Raw genomic sequence first — 20,712 nt, forward strand, 5'->3', positions numbered from 1 at the left:
TCTAAAGTCATATTTAAGTTTTTTTTTTGTTTTAAGTTACAATTTACATTTGCAATTAAAGTAAATAATGTATGTCATGCATTCAAAAATAATGTAAGTGTGATGAACATACTACGTATAAATAGTAAAATCGCCCCACGTCGGAAAATTACCATAAGGTGGGGTCATCCAATTATAAATAATATAATTATCCCATCAAAAGATTAACATAGGGTGTGATAATCCTATTATTATATATATGAGTCATCATTTGAACTTAAATATCAACCCAAAATCTTTTGAGTCTCTTAAGTACTCTCTTAAAGAGCTCTTATATGTTACAGTTGTCTTATATGTTATATTTGTTGTGCTCTAACAGTTAAATTGATACAAGTGACCTTGATTTTCTTGATTCAATTATCTAATTATATTATACTTTAATCTAACAATCGAACACTGATTAGACTAACTAACAAATGTAACAATAAGTATGCATGATCTCCATAATTAATAAGTCTTAAAAGCGATTAATATTGATTAACTCAATTTAATGAGAATGAGAATATAAAAATGAGTTAGGTATGATTTCATTACAATGGGACCAACTCACTGAATATTAGTCAAACAATTAAGCGGACAACAAGTTGAAGAAATCCAAGTATAGCAAAGAGCTCAAGGTTTATCTACCATATTAGCTCTAGCAACTGACAACACACTCATAATAAAATGCTACAAAAATATTTTCTTAAAAAATCCATAAGCCATAACAGCTTATGTAGTCTTAATACCAAATTTATTTGTATTTTATTATCCACGAATTTTTATTTAAGACGGAATTATCCGTCTTCAACTTTTTTTTTGTTTAAATATGTACTTAAATTAAAAGACTTACAAAAAGAGTTCATACATCAGTTAAGAGGGAAAAATCCAAAGAACAAAACTTTATTAAATCGAGTTGGATGTCGAACTAGGGGCGAAAAAAATGATGTAATTCTTAGTATATTATATGTCACATTGTAAAAGAATAAGATGTGGTGAACATACTACGTATAAATAGTAGAATTATCCTACATCGAAAAATTACCATAAGGTGTGGTCATCCTATTATAAATAGTAGAATTGTCCCACATCGAAAAATTAACATAAGGTGTGCTGATCCTATTATTATAAATAGTAGAATTGTCTCACATCGAACATTAACATAATTTGGGATGATCCTATGATTATAAATATGAGTTATCCTTGGAACTTAAATATCAACCCAAAATCTTTTGAATCTCTTAAATATTGTCTTAGATAACTCTTATAAGAGTTTGTATTATTACCTCCACAATAGTGAAATTTATTTGTATTATAGTTTTGATTTTGGTGGTTTCACAATTATATATTGTTATATCATCTCCTTTTCTACTCAAATTTAGTAGTTTAACAATAAGTTATTTATTTTTTAATTTTTAAGCTTATTTTTTAAATAACGAACATACACCAGTAGTATTCTTATTATATAAGAGAATTTAAAAGTAACGTTAAATAATATTAATTTTTCAAGTTTTAACATTTTTTTTTATCTAGAAAGTCCAACTCTTAAAAACTACTTAATATTTATAAGAAAAAAATGTTAATTTTTTACATAAGAAAAACTTTGGTCTTTAGATAAGATTAGTTTGTTAGCAATAAGATAAAATTGCACAAATGTTATCTATATATGTGCGAAAAACTTTAGACTCTAGATAAGATTAGTTTGTTAGTATTTGCTCTTTATTAATTGGATTGGATGTTGAATGTACGAATATTAACATATAGTATTTGCTCATATTATTAAATATTAAATATAACTACTATTAGATATATGAGTAGCAAATTGTCCGTATTTCGGGATTCGAGTTGGATATCGAGCTAGGTGTGAAAAAGATGGTGTATTTATTAGTATGTTATTTGTCCCACATTGAAAAATAATTCAGGTGTTGTGAATATACGACGTGTAAATAGTAGATTTGTCTCACATTGAAAGATTAGCATGCATAAGCTAAGATAGGGTGATCTTTTGATTATAAATAGAAGCCATACTTAAAACATGGGAATCAACCCAAATCTTTTGAGTCACTTAAGTATTGTGAAAGATAGCTCTTAAGAGTTTTTATTATTAATGGTTAAAATTAAAATTTAACAAACTATAATTTTATTGTCACTAAATTGTATATTTGCTTATAGTGGCAAAAAACATAGACGGATTTATCTTTTACGCCTTTACGGTGGAATGATAGCAATAAGATGATCATAGGAGTATACATTACATGTGCTTTGTGAAAGAAACAACATAAAAATGAACTTTATGTATAAGTAATTAAAAAATTAATTATTATTTTTATGTAAGACGGTCTTATTAATTGAACAATTTTTTTTTGAAATGACTAACTTATAAGAATGACATGTGTAAGTAAATTGTCCGTATTTGAAGGGTAGGTATATGGTTCAAACAAAATATATATACTCCCTCCGTCTTAGTCAATAGTTTACATTTGGTTTATTCCCCCTACCAAAATATAGCAAATGTAAACTATTCATTTATTTCACACTTATCTTTGTATTAATCATAAGGGTTATCAAAACGCCCTCATTGGCTTACACTTACGATGATTAGTACTTAATAAATTTTGTTAGAATTCGAGATAACAAAGCTTTAGAGACTACTTAATGCTTAGAATCAAGTACGTATCAAGACACCATAAAGGATTAGGATATTTCATTTTATTTAGAATTATGTGACACCCGAATTTGAACTTCAAAACACCTATCTTTATATTAATCATAAGGGTTATCAAAGCGCCCATATTGCCTTACACTTATTATGATTAGTATTTAATAAATTAGAATTCGAGATAACAAAACTTTATATACTACTTAATGCTTAGAATCAAGTACGTATCAAGAGACCATAAAAGATTAGGATATTTCATTTTTTTAAGAATTATCGGATACCCGGATTTGAATTTCGAAACACCTAATCGATAATGTTCTATAACTTAGTTTTAAAATAATCAAGGTTATTAACCCGTACGAAGGTTTAAATTAAGGATTTAATAGCAATTTGTATCGATTTACCTTTGTAAATTGAACTCATTGTTCATTTTTTTTCAGAATATAAAGTTTAGCTTTTTGATGAATGTGTATTGAAGTTTTTAATCCTTTTGGATGTGTACACAAATCTGGTTTTTAGGTTTCTTTGTTCCCCTTTGTGTTATTTACAGTTTGGTAAGGTTACTTCTCAGCTTCTATTTTATCGTAATGAATTTTTTTTTTGGGGTTTTAAAGTATCCGACTTTTCAGACTAGAGTCTCCTTCTTTGTACCCTTTCTTATTATGGTTCTCCGTGGTAAATGAAAATTCTTTGAATTTCGTTTACCTTTCTCATCCGAGAGGATGGTATATGTTGATTAGTCAACCTAATTTCTTTACCTTATACTTCTTACTGTCTTTCTTTACCAAAATCCCAATTCTCTCCTTGAGCCCAAAACCCACCTCTAGGCTCTAACCCTAAACGCACCTCTAACCATAAACTGAGATTAAACGGCAAATTTGACGACGATAGTGACCGCGAAGACGACGACCAGACAAGAAGGATAAATCCCTCTTTTTTTATTCCTAATTCGAATCCATCAATTATTTAGTAAGTATGATTTTAATCTTTTTATTGTTTTTAATTTCATATGCTTATTTGAATTGAATCTCATACGAATTTGCTATTCAGTTTTCTATTCAAACGAATTTGCCCTTAAATTAGTACTGTATTAATTTGCTATTCAATTGATATTAATTTGCTCTTAATTTCATATGTTTCATCTGATTTTACTGATGATGATTTGTCGAAGAGTGTGCTAGTTAATGAATGAGTGCTTTAAACTTTGAGCTTTGCTTATTTGATTTTCAGGGATAATGTACATGTGCTAGTTAATGCAAGTGAAATCAGTGGTGTTTGAATTTTATTTTTGCGTATACCTTTCCAATTACAAAAAAATGCATTAATTACTCTAGATAATTGTCCTCTTATTCTTTTGGGGTAAATCCAGTAGAAGAATAAGAAGATGGTGGCCGAAATTGGTAGTGAGAGAAGGATAGTGTCATAATTTGGAGTGGGTATAATGCAATTCTTAGTGTAGCGGAAGAGGCTTTGTGGATTTTGGGATGAGCCATGCCGGGTTTTGGGCAAGTGGTTTGCTGCTTTCGCTTAAAAATAATATCTACCATGAGGGGTTGTGGCGAATTTTTAACAAATGACCAAAGGAGTGGTGGTCGAATTTTAGTAGTGAGATAATGCAATTTTGGTGGTAATTTGGCCAAGAGGTTGGTGGCCAATAATTTTGGCGGTGGTTGACCAAAGGAGTTGCGGCAAAACATTAATAGTGGGTTTGCTGCAGTTCTTGGGGTTGTGTAGGGTGGATTAAGGGTGGTGGTAGTGGAAGAAGATTAACTCTTAATTAAGGCGTTAACTTTTATCAAGAGCCTCACCCTACCACATTTGAAGACCATCTCAATCAAAGCTTTAAGGTTATGATCAACTAAATCAGTTAATCAGTGATCATATATCTTATATCTTGGGCCATTGAAATTAAGAAACCGTTGCTTAGGAATAAGAAGATGAGTTTTTTAATTCTAAATTTCCAATTAAAGAAGAAAAGAGTTGGGAATTCGGGTCTTAGAAAAAAAAAGGAGGGTAGAGAGTCAGGGTGAGAAATTAGAAAAGCATTGCTTCGTTTTTACTAAATTAGATTTTTTTTCTTTTCCTACCACTATTATTATTTTAACACTCTGAACAATAGGCCCCTTTCTAGCTTGGGCCCTAGGCCGCCGCCCCTCTAGACGACCCTCAGAACCGGGCCTGCTAGTTAGTTTACGAGATAAGATATATGACCTGCGCTTTTGTGGCTGTTCATTTGATAGAATATGCTAGGGTGGGGCGAGGCAGCTATGATGGCAGGTGCAAGGGAAGTTGAAATCTCTCCTTCTATCGTGGGAGCTTTTCCTAGGAATGAAGCTGCACTTGTTGAGGTATCACCTCTCATCAAAATGTCTGATGCTGATTGTTATGAATGTGTATAGTTTGCTTTTGTGATTCTATTGGCAACACCCTTTATTTGAATTTTGAAGCACTCTTGTAAGTGGTATGTCACAAACTGTCGTAATATACACTCATCAACTTCTTATATATAAGATATACTTGCGTGGAAAAAACAAAAAAAGTACTTCCTCTGTCTCTACATATACTTTATGTTTGCTTTTGGCTAGTTTTTATGTAATTATATGCATGTAGGGTAGGAATTCCAAGTCTCACTCTCTGCCAAACAAACATGTTTAAAAAGGAAACATGGCTATTCGCAGGGATAGACTATAATGAAATACTTAAACTATTCATGAGGTTGTTAGAGAGGGACATTGTGTCTTAGGGGTCGCTTGGGATGTGTGTATTTATTAGGGATTAAGAGCATAAAATGAAAAGCAAGGGGAGGAGAAGGTGGTTAGTGGTTGGGAAGTGACAAGTTGTATAGCCTTTCATTCCTCTCTTTCCTCACCGTATCCCCTTTGGCCCTCTCAAGGAAGTATATTTAGTGATTGGGAAGTGACAAGTTGTGTTACGCCGCTAAGGTAAGTTAATAGGAGTTTTTTTTATGCTGCGAATCTGCGATCCAAAGAATGATGTAATGTGTTAGTGGTGGTTACTCAGAATATTACGTGTAGACTACTGAAAAATTAAGGGAACCAGGATAGTTGTTTCATACGTAAAGCTTGTATTTGAGAACTATTTGTGAGAGATTAAATTACAGAGTACAAATATTACAATAAGTTGGATAAGGAAGCTGATGCGGGACCTATGCGCCAAAAACTTATTTTACAAACACCAAGTTAGTGGGGTTTGAGATGGCCAAGCCTTTAACCGCACTCAACTGAATAAGATATGTGCTCTCTAATTATCTGATTTCCTTGCCAAGCTCCCCATATATGTAGCTCAGAGTGAAGCTCGTAAAACTTCTACTGTTACACTTTGTTGACTAGCTTGATGTTTGGCATTCTGTAACTAATGGAAAAGTAGAGGAAATCAGCAAAATGCTAACAAGTGAAAATAATTATTCAATTTAAATCAGATTAGAAAATGGTTAAGAGATCTAATAAATTCTGCTTTGGTTGCTGAATATGGTGAATGCTCGTAAGCTAATCATGTTTATCATCTACGGAATATACCGACATTAGTTATTTAGTGCTCCTAAGCCATCTCTATTTTGACAAGATTATTGTCATGTGTCTGATATTGTGTGGATTTAGCGTGTTTGTAAACAGGCGGAGCGAACATCTATGTTTTTCTGCTTTCCTTTTACCCTCTGGGCGCTTAGTTTACGGTTTTGACATTCGCAGATCTTGAGACTGTTACCTTCTTTACTAGAATGTTTTTTTTTTGTTCAGCTGGGAGCAAAGGCTGTGAATCCGGCAGATGTGTCCTCTAATATTGCAAAAAGGTAAGCTATAACCCATAACTCTAATTAACACTAATGGAGAGTTTTTTGGGGTTTTAACCTCCTTGTGCTATTAAATAGAAAAATTCCACGTTAATCAAAGGTATAAAAATAGCACCAACAGTTGTGCACCGTAGGGTGTTGACAATGAAAGTCCGGTTATCCCTGTTTTGTTGACATCTGAGTGCACCAAGTACAAAGTATTGCTACTCTTTGCTTTTCAAGTGCTCATGGTTGAGCAATTGCTTTACTAAGTCACCATTTTACGTGATATCATGATATCCTACCTGAATTGTGAAAGGAAATAGGAATAATGCCGGAGTAAAGTGTATTTGTCATATGATGGCTCAGTTGACTTATTTTTGTTACATGCAGGGTCCATGAAATCATGCTTGGAGATGCTGATAAAGATCCCGCTATTGAACCAAATGCATCTCAGGCTAAGCTGTTTTTACTGAACCAGGTAGCTTATATCTGCTTGCTCTTTTACTGAATCAGCTGCAAGTGTCTGACACGGGTGCGTGTTGGACATTGCTGTTTGTTAAAGAGATTCTTATTATTGGAAATGAAGTATCCTAATTGTCATGTTATGTAGTGTTGATGGGGAACACCTTACCAAATGTAGTCCTTCCATAAGCAGAGGGTATTTTTTGTTGTTATTAGTCTATTACATGGTAGTAAAATTGGTGGACTTCTTTAGTGTGGTCATGAAGCACTTGAATCTGGTTAAAGTTATGTCCTGCCTCATCATAATGAGTTGTCTTCAATGATTCATAGGCCCATTTTGCCTTGAGAACAGTGCTTTAGAATTGTTTTAGTTCATTTATGTAATATGGTTTCCGCTGATATTGCAAACAATGTTTTTATGACTTTTTTAACGTTTATTTCTAAGAAGTATGTTTTACTTTCTGTCTTTACACCTTCTCCTCTGTCGGTCTGCTGCTTTGAGAAGTCAGATTTGGCGATATTTGGAACCTGATTATTTCTTTTCCTGTGCTAGCAGGTCTATTTGTGCGAAAAGCTGACATTGGTAAATGAGATGTACTTTGCCCTCACCCTTGACCCCAAGGCTGGGGATCCTGTAAGTTCCTGAAATTTGTTGTTATCACTTTTTTAATCTCCTTTTGGTGCGTGAATGATTTTCTTATGTTTATGATTCGTGCTTATTGACTGTATAGGTCCCTATCGACGTTTTCACTGGAAGTGCCAACGAAGATGCTTTAAAGGTCATTGATGGTGGTCTTGCACTGAAGGCAGCTGCCGTGGATCAAATGAAGAAGCTGTATAATCTTTCCAGTCAAAGCGATTACTCATTGCTGAAGGTGAAAACTTCCGCTGTATAGCTTTATATTTGATTTTTGCTGACTTGCTTTCTATTTTTCCGCTGTATACACTAGAATTTATGCATAGTTTAACAAACGTAGAAAGAAACATTCAGTTGGAATCGTACTAAGTTTCAGCAACAAATGAGAGGAGCTTTGAGATCTAATAGCAAATTAGTTTCAGATCTAATCACTAATTGAAACTACTTTACTGTGCTGTTTGGCCCGACTAACTTTTACTTTTATTTTAAAGATTTTTAATGCAAATGACAAATTGTATGTTGTAAACATGTCAAAATAAAATAAAACTAATACTTATTAATTCATATTTTTTCACTCTACAAATGGAGACCCATCTTGATATACTTTTCAACATAAATTTTCGTTTTTTATCCGCTTATATAAAAAGTCTTGTTGAGAAGTTTTTTTTTTTTGTAAAATGTTAGGCCAAACACCAACAGTTTTATAAAAAAGTGAGCGAGTAGACTACTAGATTTTTGTTCTAAGCAAGAAAACTGTATATTCCAAATGTTCCGAAAGAGGTTACCTCTAATCGATTTTTAAGCATGTGTTCAGAATGTGCAAACATACCATTTGAAATCACCTCCCTTTTAGTTTTGGAGTTTTATGTTTATCACTAATTTAGGAATTAAGGAATTTAGGAATTCCAATATGGGAAACTGTGTTTTCTATGCCAATATGGGAAATGGATAGAAAACACAGTTTAAATGATAGGAATTTAGGAATTTATACATAAGTTAATTTTTTGAGTATGAATGTATGCATGACTAAACATAGTTGTGATCTTTTGTTTCTTGTTTCTCGTCACAGGCGGACAATTCTCTTGTCTGAGACAAATGAATGCGCTCCCGACCCTTGCCCGTCTTCTGCCTTGTCTATGTGAGTTTAATTTCTGATGCAATTTCTCACATTTTTCAATCAAGAGTCATTTAGAGCCATCTCTATATTTTCAGTTAACAAGGGCAAGATTGCGGTCTCCATCGTTAGACTGCTTTCCTCACTTTAGCCACAACCCTTCTTTGAGGTTTTGAGTCTTTGGGTTGACGACCTTGCAAAAAGTAAACAGAAAACGAGGCTGTGTTTTCATGCGTGATTACTTCTTTTTGGTGTCTCACATCATGACTTTCAACTACTAGATCGAAATGATCGATGGCTGCGCCCTTTTCGAACAATTGTGCATGTTGTGTTTACTTTTTCGACTTAAGTGGGGGTGAGAAATGTGGTATTTGTTTAGTTGCTGTGTTCAGACCGCATTGATCCATTAATTTAGGTTGTCTTTTGAAGTAGGATTTCTAACTTTTCAATTACTTTAAGGAGTCGGATTATAGATGCAGTAGACTCTTGAATAATAATTTGTGAAATGTTTTAAGGAGTCGTAGAGCCTACTCTCTCTGAGACGGAGAGGACAACTTTCCCGGGGCCTTCTCAATGGAGCCAGGCGAGTTTCCCAAGGTACTTTGTTCCTCTTAATTTTTTCTATTCATGAAAGTTTCAGAAAGACATATATCATCAATATTTCAAGCATCTTTAACCCTTTCAATATTTGCAGTGGATAATAAAGGGGCGCGTAATAATGGGTGTTCCCATCAGACCTAATATGAAAGTCCAGATCGATACCGATGCTAGCTGTGAGCATATTTTTAAAGGGAGATTTCAAATGTGCACAGGGCACGTGGCAAGGGATGTGGTGACAGGGGAAATTTTATGGTATGCAACGGGCGTCTGCAGACATTTTTGTGAAGATCCGAATGTAGCAGAGTTGGTTGGTGAGGTCTTCACGAGATTTATGGCTAGGCGCTTCAGCGTTCGCGATTTTATTGTCGTAGGCGACAATGAAACATGATGGAAGTATTGAATAGATCTGTGCATGACCTTCCTAGGAAGAGGATCAAAGCAAGTGTGCATTTCACCTGGAGAGAACTCTACGAATGCTTTTGGGAGGGGGAGAGTATAGATGATGTAGAGGTGCATAAGATTGGCAGGAATGATAACAAGGCTGCAGATTATTTGTCACAAGCCGCACGAGATGGTGGTTCCAGTTGGGACAAGCATGTTGAATCTTTTTTGAAAGAAGTGAACAAGGATAAGAAGCAATGGAAGAAGAAGCGGGTGTTGAAGCAAACTTGGAAAATTGAAGCACAAGTGAAGGCAGAAAAGATAGAAATGGGGGGTAAGAAAGGTTGGTTGTCTGGTGGAAATATGAAAGAGAAAGGAACGAAAGAAGATCTGAAGAACGTTGCAACACAGAGGCAGCAGCAAAAAGGAGGGAAGAGTAGGTATGATGACAACACTAATGGTGATTTGAAGAAGAGAGCTGAAGCAACTAAAAAGCAACGAGAAAACTTTAACAGAGCTAAGGTCTATCAAGGACAGAAACAGGAAGAAAGAAGATCTGAAGAACGTTGCAACACAGAGGCAGCAGCAAAGAGGAGGGAAGAGTAGGTATGATGACAACACTAATGGTGATTTGAAGAAGAGAGCTGAAGCAACTAAAAAGCAACGAGAGAACTTTAACAGAGCTAAGGTCTATCAAGGACAGAAGCAGGTGAAGCCAGGACAGAAAAGGAGGTAGAGAAGCAGCAAGTGGTGTTGGTCTCATCTATGGTTTGCTACTGATTTGTGGTCATGGACATTTGTTGCTTCTCATGAATAGTTTGCAGGAATGACAAATGTCCATGACCACAAATCAGTAGCAAACCATAGATGAGACCAACACCACTTGCTGCTTCTCTACCTCCTTTTCTGTCCTGGCTTCACCTGCTTCTGTCCTTGATAGACCTTAGCTCTGTTAAAGTTCTCTCATTGCTTTTTAGTTGCTTCAGCTCTCTTCTTCAAATCACCATTAGTGTTGTCATCATACCTACTCTTCCCTCCTCTTTGCTGCTGCCTCTGTGTTGCAACGTTCTTCAGATCTTCTTTCTTCCCTGGCTTCACCTGCTTCTGTCCTTGATAGACCTTAGCTCTGTTAAAGTTTTCTCGTTGCTTTTTAGTTGCTTCAGCTCTCTTCTTCAAATCACCATTAGTGTTGTCATCATACCTACTCTTCCCTCCTTTTTGCTGCTGCCTCTGTGTTGCAACGTTCTTCAGATCTTCTTTCGTTCCTTTCTCTTTCATATTTCCACCAGACAACCAACCTTTCTTACCCCCCATTTCCATCTTTTCTGCCTTCACTTGTGCTTCAATTTTCCAAGTTTGCTTCAACACCCGCTTCTTCTTCCATTGCTTCTTATCCTTGTTCACTTCTTTCAAAAAAGATTCAACATGCTTGTCCCAACTAGAACCACCATCTCGTGCGGCTTGTGACAAATAATCTGCAGCCTTGTTATCATTCCTGCCAATCTTATGCACCTCTACATCATCTATACTCTCCCCCTCCCAAAAGCATTCGTAGAGTTCTCTCCAGGTGAAATGCACACTTGCTTTGATCCTCTTCCTAGGAAGGTCATGCACAGATCTATTCAATACTTCCACTGCGGTTTCATTGTCGCCTACGACAATAAAATCGCGAACGCTGAAGCGCCTAGCTATAAATCTCGTGAAGACCTCACCAACCAACTCTGCTACATTCGGATCTTCACAAAAATGTCTGCAGACGCCCGTTGCATACCATAAAATTTCCCCTGTCACCACATCCCGTGCCACGTGCCCTATGCACATTTAAAATCTCCCTTTAAAAATATGCTCACAGCTAGCATCGGTATCGATCTGGACTTTCATATTAGGTCTGATGGGAACACCCATTATTACGCGCCCCTTTATTATCCACTGCAAATATTGAAAGGGTTAAAAATGCTTGAAATATTGATGATATATGTCTTTCTGAAACTTTCATGAATAGAAAAAATTAAGAGGAACAAAGTACCTTGGGAAACTCGCCTGGCTCCATTGAGAAGGCCCTGGGAAAGTTGTCCTCTCCGTCTGCAGTAGAGTAGGCTCGGCGACTCCTTAAAACATTTCACAAATTATTATTCAAGAGTCTACTGCATCTATAATCCGACTCCTTAAAGTAATTGAAAAGTTAGAAATCCTACTTCAAAAGACAACCTAAATTAATGGATCAATGCGGTCTGAACACAGCAACTAAACAAATACCACATTTCTCACCCCCACTTAAGTCGAAAAAGTAAACACAACATGCACAATTGTTCGAAAAGGGCAGCCATCAGATCATTTCGATCTAGTAGTTGAAAGTCATGATGTGAGACACCAAAAAGAAGTAATCACGTCATGAAAACACAGTTCCTGTTTTCTGTTTACTTTTTGCAAGGTCGTCAACCCAGTGACTCAAAACCTCAAAGAAGGGTTGTGGCTAAAGTGAGGAAAGCAGGTCTAACGTATGGAGACCGCAATCTTGCCCTTGTTAACTGAAAATATAGAGATGGCTCTAAATGACTCTTGATTGAAAAATGTGTGAGAAATTGCATCAGGAAATTAAACTCACATAGACAAGGCAGGAAGACGGGCAAGGGCTGGGAGCGCATTCATTTGTCTGTAGACAAGAGAATTGTCCGCCTGTGACGAGAAACAAGAAACAAAAGATCACAACTATGTTTAGTCATGCATACATTCATACTCAAAAAATTAACTTATGTATAAATTCCTAAATTCCTATCATTTAAACTGTGTTTTCTATCCATTTCCCATATTGGCATAGAAAACACAGTTTCCCATATTGGAATTCCTAAATTCCTTAATTCCTAAATTAGTGATAAACATAAAACTCCAAAACTAAAAGGGAGGTGATTTCAAATGGTATGTTTGCACATTCTGAACACATGCTTAAAAATCGATTAGAGGTAACCTCTTTCGGAACATTTGGAATATACAGTTTTCTTGCTTAGAACAAAAATCTAGTAGTCTACTCGCTCACTTTTTTATAAAACTGTTGGTGTTTGGCCTAACATTTTACAAAAAAAAAAAAACTTATCAACAAGACTTTTTATATAAGCGGATAAAAAACGAAAATTTATGTTGAAAAGTATATCAAGATGGGTCTCCATTTGTAGAGTGAAAAAATATGAATTAATAAGTATTAGTTTTATTTTATTTTGACATGTTTACAGTGATGATGACTAGAGTGGTAATTTGCACGCGTCACACCCCGAGTTCCTGAACTCCCTCTAATATCCACGTCGTCTTTCCTCTTGACATTCCCGAGTTCCTGAACTCCCGTCTCTCTTCCCTAATAGTCTCTACTCAATTGTCAAGTTTAGTTTATGCAGTTTTGCTCCCATGAATTGCAGTTTAGGTCTCCTTTTTGCATTGTCACAAAACTCCCAATCGTTTTTATTTGTTGCGGCGGCAATCCATGTGGGCCAGCCTACCAATATACAGGCCGAGTGTGGTTCTTTATGCGATATATTAACTGAAATTTATGCGATATATTGAACTTCCAGGACTGAAGATTTTGAACTTTTGAGTTGTTCCGGCTGGTTTACAGATGGTATTTTTTTCTTGATGGCTGCTTTTTATGGATTCCTTCTCTCACCTGGGACATGGTATGCTACAATGTTAACCTTATTCGTATTATTTTCAGGCTTGTGATCTGACACCTAACACGAGCTTCGTTTTCTTGTGATCCAACACCTAACATGAGTTTGGATTTCTGTGACACCAGGTAGGAGAGTGGTTTTTTAGCGAGGTTACAACCGCTTTGGGACTGACTATCGCAGCCACTTTCTTCAGAAATGTCTACCATAGTATCTCTTGGCACCATGCTCAATAGGTACCCTCTTTCTTCACTTTCTTAATCTATTCATTTAAATCTTTTTTTTTTCATTGATCATGAAACCTGTTTCAGTTGTTACTTTGATTGTTTCGAACTTTTTTTTATTTGCTAAAACAAGAGTAAGTTTGCCTACATCCGAACCCCGATTACCCTGTAATTTGCAGGAACCAAGTGCTATAAAGTCCCTGGTAATGTTGTTTTGACTTTTTTCAGATCAGTTGCCTTGTATTTCTTTCCCTTTTGGGTGTGATTTGAGTTGTGATATTGGTCCGTACTCCATACCTTTCTGCTTACAAGTGGTTTCTAAATTTCTCTCATACACCCTTTGATTCATATAGAATCTATCCAATCCGTTCCAAAGTGATTTATGGGAGTGGACTCCTTGTGCTTATGGAAGTGTGGGGCTACCCATTTTGGCTCCTGAATCATCCTTGTGCTTATAGCATTACTCATTTGATTATATGGTGTGTTGGTTGGTGTCACATGTGAGACGGTCTCATATAAATCGTGTCGGATCAATTCTCACTAATTTTTCGTCTCATGCCAGGACTTCGTCCGTGGGATATCATAGCTTTGACCATCCAGGTCTCGCGTTCAGGCTTCCACATAAGGTAGATCCATTTATATGCCGCCTATGCTCTTGTATTCAGGGAGTTTTTCAAGGCTGTATAGTTATCCTACTGTTCTGTGGAAATGACATGGAGATTTTTATTCTGTATTCTGGGGTTTGTCAAGTCTTTATTGTCAGCGCAGAAACCAGTGTGAGGCACAGAGATACATATATACCCTGCTTATTCATCCTGTATACCATGGTCTCCCATCTCCCTGCTTATTCAACCCACCACCTTTTAAGAAAATCGTTAGCAGCTCATCTTGTTATCTTCTCTCCCTTCCAATTACGTCAATTCAGTAGTGCTTGGTGCTTTTGTTTCTTTATTGTTACTCTGACCTTTAAAGTAATGGTGTGAATTGTCTTACGCTGATAAACTCTTGCTTTACCATTGTCAAAATTAGTGAAAATTGTCTTGTTAGTCTGATTGGGGTTGGTGCAAATAACAAAATTTACTACACTTGAGCTGATTATTTTTGCTTGCTTTAGCTGTATATTGATTTCATTTTTGTTGATTTAATTTGAAATTGTTTGATGTATCCAAGTGACTTCTTTGAGTTGGTCAAACTTCTTGATCGACCAATTGTTCTTAATGTCCTCGGTTAAATTTCACAAATAGGTTGGCTTATACCCAAAACGAAAGTAAAGAGATCTCATTTAGTAGTCCATACGAGGTTTCGTGTCTAAAATAATTTACAATAGGACAATAGTAGTCCATACGAGGTTTCGTGTCTAAAATAGTTTCTAGGAGTAATCTATTCATGTGAAATAGAGCCACTGTTCAAATGGTCTAACAATAGAGCCATTGTTCAAATAGGAGTGGATAGATTGAGGGCTAACATGGTTGCAAGAGGCACTGTTCAAATGGTCTAACAATAGAGCCATTGTTCAAATAGGAGTGGATAGGTTGAGGGCTAACATGGTTCCATGAGCTGACTTGTCTCTTTCCTTGATTTCCGTCGTATATTTTACATGGAAGAGTTACTGCCTCTACGATGAAAATAGTTTCATACACTAAATTGGTCGGGTGGACTATGTGCAGGTTCCAGGTGCAGCTTGTAGGTGAAGAAAGGTGCAGCTTGTAGGTGAAGAAGGGCCTGTTCATGTGGACGAAAATAAATTTATGCGGCTGGGTCATCGTTAAGGCATTAGTTTGTAACTCCATAATTTGCTAAGCATATTTGTTGTCATTGGACTATATTGGAGTTGTATATTCAGGTTGTTACTCTGTCTTCGAAAAAACTTCTCATATAATGTGCTTTCTCTATTATTGTTGTATGCTTAATTTGAAGCAAAGCGTGTTATTTATCAGCAAACACGGGTGTTAATATGTCATGACATTGGTTGTGTTTGGACCACCGGTTTAAAATATATGATGTTGGGAGACCTGCTATGTTTTCATGTGCCCTTCATATTTCACATAACGATTTATCCAAATTGGGGCACCGCGCCCTATCATGTTATGTTTTCACTTGCCCTTCATATTTCACATAACGATTTAGCCAAATTGGGGCACTGCGCTCGATAGGGCGCGGTGCAACAACTAGTTCTTACAAAAATCCAAAAAGGAAAATGGAAATTTGATTTAAATGAGAGATAGATCATCTCTCTTATTTAAAGTAAATGTCTAATTTACGCATAAAAATCGCTCTTAGTAAGAAAAGATAAACAAATAAGTACAAACAATTCCATAATTAATTATTTTACAATTTTATTATTAGAAACAAGAAATAAATTAATTATCTACAATTTATTAATATTAAAAAATTATTCATTAGTATTGGTTCACTTTTTATTAAATTAGAAGGAAAAAAAACCTTTGATATATTTATAATATTCAATTTTATAACAACTTTCGATTAAAAAAATGAGGTATTATGAGGCTGAAATATGTGCATGAATAATACGTACTACATGGAATTTACTCATGTAAAGAGTAAAATGAACGCTGAAATATGTCCTACGTCTTTTGTTATTGCTAATGTCATATTTAATTATACATAATAGGAAGTTTATTTTTCAAATGTCATATGTATTTCTCCTACTAATTTTAAAGTTATTTCCCTCACAATACATTTCAAGTTCTATTGATAGTTTATTATATATTATTTACATTCATTTGTCATTATATAAAAGTATATTAATCAAAATTTAAATAAGATATTCACAAATTATTGATAAGTACAAAGGTTGATATATATTTTACAAGGAGTATTAAAATATAAAGAAAGTTGCTGCTAATTTGCGAATCGAAATATCATATTATGACAAATAAGAAAATGATTTGAAAAACTTTATTGTGCGATTGTTTTACAATTTAAAGTAAAAATGGTACCATAAGTAATAAAATAGATTTGAATGAGGATTGAAGGTAAATTAGATACAGTTATTATAGAAATATGTATAAGGTAGTTAAGATTCAATTCAAGCAACGATCAAAATTTAAAAAAAAGGTCATGAAAAACACATAAAAGGGTAAGAGTAGTCTTTCCCTAACACAGTGAAGACCGTCTCTCTCAAGCTTTTCTTCCGACAAATTTACATGCATAAAAAACTGTACTATTCAATTATATGGAGCACAAATTGTTATATAGGACGGTCTCATATCATGAGACCAACCCATTAACTAAAAGCCCAAAGATTTAAATAATTAAAAAGGAAAAAGAAATAAAAAAAAACCAACAATATGGGGTAACTGAAATTTTCATCAACGACATTCCCTCACACTACCACCGTTAATGCACGGGACTGATGCCTTTGTCATTCACGAACGATAATGACCCTGCCATTTAGCTCACCTACAAACGCTGATCTTCACACCGCTATGAGGCGCACCACCCAAAACACAAAGTTTCATCTCAAAGCCTTGAGTTTTTAACTTATAATTAAGTAAATTGTCAAATTAAATTATCAGTCAACGTAATTCGTACTTCATAACAAAAACACAAGTCTTAAAACATGAAGTTGTCATATTAAAAGTAATTGTTATTAAACTAAAATCATAATTTGTATAAGTAAGGCACAACTCCTTATTTATAATGATAAAACTGAAAGTCGTAGAAATGAAAAATTTAAAGTTGTTAGTTTTGAGATGAAAATTCTGAGTTGTTAAATCCAATTTTGAGTATAGATGAAATCTTTGAAATTAAAACTCAAATACTTCAATTAAAGCTCAAACTTTTCAATCTCAACCTTGAATATTCAAAATAAAATCGTGAGTTTTGAAATTAGAACTCACTAGTTTTAAACCCGTGAACTTCACGGGCTGTTATATAATCAGTTGAGAAAAAAGGCTAATCTTTGTTAACACTAAAAGAAGGGTTACAATTGATAAAATCGATATTATAAATATGAAATGGAACAAAATAGAATGATTAAGTATACAATTCGTATGCTATATAACTTGCATTAAATGATAAAAAGTCTAAAAACGTAAATAAATGATTGAAACAAATTTAATATAAAGTAAGAAAGTAACTCGTCTTTCCTTGTATTAGTCATATAGAATTAAAAATTCATCGAAAAACAAATAACACGTGAAGCAGGGAAAACAACTCTTCAAAAACCGTATAGTAAGACGGTTTGAACCGCGAGAAGGTTTATTTTTAAAATTAAAAAAACATTCACATTTTCATAATTAATGATTCTCTTTTTTATTTAAGATCTTTTGACATAACATATTATCAGTTAGTCATATTAATATCATTTTATTTTAAAAAACCGTCTCATATATTGACATCATATCACCCTAAAGTTAGTCATGGTACTAATTAACTACTCTTATGATCTATTTTGAATAACAAACTGAACAACAAAAAAATACCGTATCCAGATACAATTAAGCCACCGCTCCTCACCTACCCTCTTCATTGTATATGTTCCTAACAAAACTCCACTTCCCACCGAGTCTCATCGGCTCCTCACCTACCCTCTTCCTTCTACCTAACAAAAGTCCACCTCAAATCAGTCATCTTCCTCACCGATTCATCTCATCTCCCTCACACCGAGTCATCTCCCTCGCACAGAATTAAGCATATATCATCGTTCCTTAGATTCAAATATAAACCATCAAGTGCTGGGACACCGAGGGGTGGCGGCTGCGACGACGATGAATAGGATCTCGTTTAAGGATAGTGAATTGATTCAAAGATCTTCTAACGCTACTGGGACATCGAGAAACGGCGGGGTTAGTGGGCGTGAGGATCAAGTGTTGCGATGCAGCTCAAACGCGTCGTTTCAAAATCCGAATAGGAGTAAATCCGGTTTGATGCAGATGAAGACCAAGTCCCGACTTATTGATCAGCCGGAGGAAAAACGGTCTGGCCGGGCTGACAACAACCGCTCTGGGATGTTGGGGAGAAGTGCGGAGATAGAGGAGGATGATCTTTTGAGGATGATTTACCTGAGGAGTATAAGAAGAGTAAGATTAATTTTTTTACTTTTGTTCAGTGGATTAGTTTGGTGTTGATTGTTGCTGCATGGGTGTGTAATTAATGCCTGTTGATTTATAAACCATCGAAGAGGTTCAATCGGCATGCTCGCCGACCAGATCTCATCCTTTTCTCCATTATTGAGATGCTTTCCCTCGGCTCTTTCAAAACTGGTGCCATTCTATTGATGAGCATCTCTCCCCCATTCTGTGTTTTACTTGAATTGTTTATAACTAAAAATGCTTATACTGTTGCTTTGCTTGTATGATTGCCACCAAACTGCAATTTCTAGTGGTTTCTTCGGTTGTCACCCATCTTACATTATGCATGTTTAAAAATGCTTATACTGTTGCTTTGCTTGTATGATTGCCACCAAACGGCATGCTTGGTTTCTTCGGTTGTATGATTGCCATCACTGGAATAAAAGAAGATGACGACCCAGTGCAATTTCTTACATTAGGCAGTTCTGACTCTCGGTTTGATTACTTGATACCTGCAGGTCATACCCTTCTTTTATGACATTTTATGGGTCTTCTTTACTCCAGTGATGGTTAGTGTTGCAAAGTCCTTCGACGCTCCTATAAAGATGAGTTTCTTAGGTCCTTCAAAAATAGCTCTGTTTCTTAATATGGAGTTAATCGGTTAGGCCAGTATTGTTAATTTCATTTTGTCTACAGCTTTTGTTCCCTAGAGGAGTTGCTGAACGACCGTTTTCCGTGCTGGGACTGGGTGATATTGTTATTCCTGGTAAGAAAAATAAATCATTATTAATCATATCTTTTAATGTGTGATTTTAGAGTAAAAAGTTTGGTGGTTATTTTTTTTTGTATTATGGGAAAAAGCGAAGATGAAATTTTGCATATAATCAAGCATTTATCTTGCAGGCAAGCAAAGGACGCATTGAAGATAATTAAGTAGAGACTTGGCAGTAAAAAATTCAAAAGTTCAACTTCTTGCTCTGTGTAAGTATTTTTCATCGCTCTCTACTTAGCGTTCTTAATGTTACTTTGCACAATCGTATTTCTTGATTGGAGTTAGTATAATGTTTCGTCTTTATGAAGCATGTATTTTTCATGTGTACATGTGGTGCTTTAACTTGTGTGATAATTTGTAACTGATGGATGAATACATAGAGCATTATAATTCTGATAAAAACATTGTTAATATTAGTATTTTTCATCCGATAAAAGTATACTTAACTTACTGAATGGCATTATAATTCTGATGCATTTTTTTTATTGTTGGCATTATAATTAGCAGAGTGATGCCAGTAGAGTTAACTGATTTTATAATTCTTGATTTTTTTTAATTGGTGTGGCTTATTAAATGTCGTTATAATTCTGTTCAGCAATTCTGATTATTTTAACCTGTTAATCTTTCCCGCTGGCTTTTCCGCCCATCTCATGGTATTCTTCGTATTTTCCGAAAATGAATCTATATAGACACAAATAACATTATACCTCCAGTGGTATAATAGCATCATACAACCAAGTTATAACTTATCGAGCTTATGTGTAATTTTTTTGAGCTTTCTTAAAATTAATTTTTTTTATGTTTAAGTGAGTGAGTTCAGAAATTTTATGGTATAGCTCGATTTCTTTAAAACAAAACTCGAAAACTTTATTATATAGCTCGGGTTGTAGAGCATACAACTGAGTACAACTGGTTGTAGGATCTATTAACTGCTATATAGATTAGTTGAACTATAAAAATTAGAGAATAGCGCGTTACACGAAAACCTGTAGTGTCCATGGTTTTGGGAATTTTTGCAAATAATTACTTTGGGTTTTTTGTTACTTTCAGTAAATTGGTTCCTCTTATAGTAAATTGGTTCCTCTTATATCAGTTCGATTTAATTGTTAAATTTTGAATTTCTTTCTTGTATTTCATTTGGTGGTTGTTCTTGTTACTATGTGTTCTAGTAGCTTACGTTAAACCGATTAAAGTAGAAATAATTATGGTAGACGTGATGTAGGAAGTCATATAAACAATATACAATATTAATACACAAATTTTATTGATTGGTGCCAAATGTAAAAACTAAAAATTATAAATGTATCCTCATTACTTGATTAAAAAGTTGAAAATGTAAAGCTCTTACTATGGTAAATATCATAAT

General features: G+C 34.8%; 1 protein-coding gene across 3 annotated transcripts; it reads left to right on the top strand.

Moving 5' to 3' along the window:
- The first annotated feature begins 3,456 nt into the window (after positions 1–3,456).
- On the top strand, positions 3,457–15,554 carry LOC141599225 (succinate--CoA ligase [ADP-forming] subunit beta, mitochondrial-like). Of its 3 annotated transcripts, none has more exons than XR_012523768.1 (10): positions 3,457–3,646; positions 4,918–5,025; positions 6,433–6,485; positions 6,858–6,945; positions 7,486–7,563; positions 7,661–7,804; positions 13,222–13,323; positions 13,443–13,550; positions 14,101–14,164; positions 15,206–15,554. XR_012523768.1 is itself a non-coding variant. In XM_074419179.1 (7 exons), exons 2-7 carry the CDS (start codon positions 4,921–4,923, stop codon positions 8,654–8,656), a joined length of 489 nt encoding a protein of 162 aa, XP_074275280.1. In that variant the 5' UTR covers positions 3,457–3,646; positions 4,918–4,920; the 3' UTR covers positions 8,657–8,704. The 3 variants fall into 3 exon arrangements, 1 of the variants encoding a protein (XP_074275280.1); XR_012523767.1 differs by having other exon boundaries at positions 3,574–3,646; positions 7,483–7,563; XM_074419179.1 differs by lacking the exons at positions 13,222–13,323; positions 13,443–13,550; positions 14,101–14,164; positions 15,206–15,554 and adding an exon at positions 8,636–8,704.
- Positions 15,555–20,712: the final 5,158 nt, after the last annotated feature.

This window comes from Silene latifolia, chromosome 9 (assembly GCF_048544455.1).
Source record: "Silene latifolia isolate original U9 population chromosome 9, ASM4854445v1, whole genome shotgun sequence".
NCBI classification, from domain to species: Eukaryota; Viridiplantae; Streptophyta; class Magnoliopsida; order Caryophyllales; family Caryophyllaceae; genus Silene; species Silene latifolia.

What these genes read in the sequence shown, in the direction of transcription:
- LOC141599225 (XM_074419179.1), top strand. Translation starts at nt 4,921, where the DNA reads ATGCTAGGGTGGGGCGAGGCAGCTATGATGGCAGGTGCAAGGGAAGTT. An exon ending in AGCTGTTTTTACTGAACCAG is followed by an intron (nt 6,946 to 7,485) that starts GTAGCTTATATC and finishes CTGTGCTAGCAG; the next exon opens with GTCTATTTGTGCGAAAAGCT. An exon ending in GCGATTACTCATTGCTGAAG is followed by an intron (nt 7,805 to 8,635) that starts GTGAAAACTTCC and finishes TTCTCGTCACAG; the next exon opens with GCGGACAATTCTCTTGTCTG.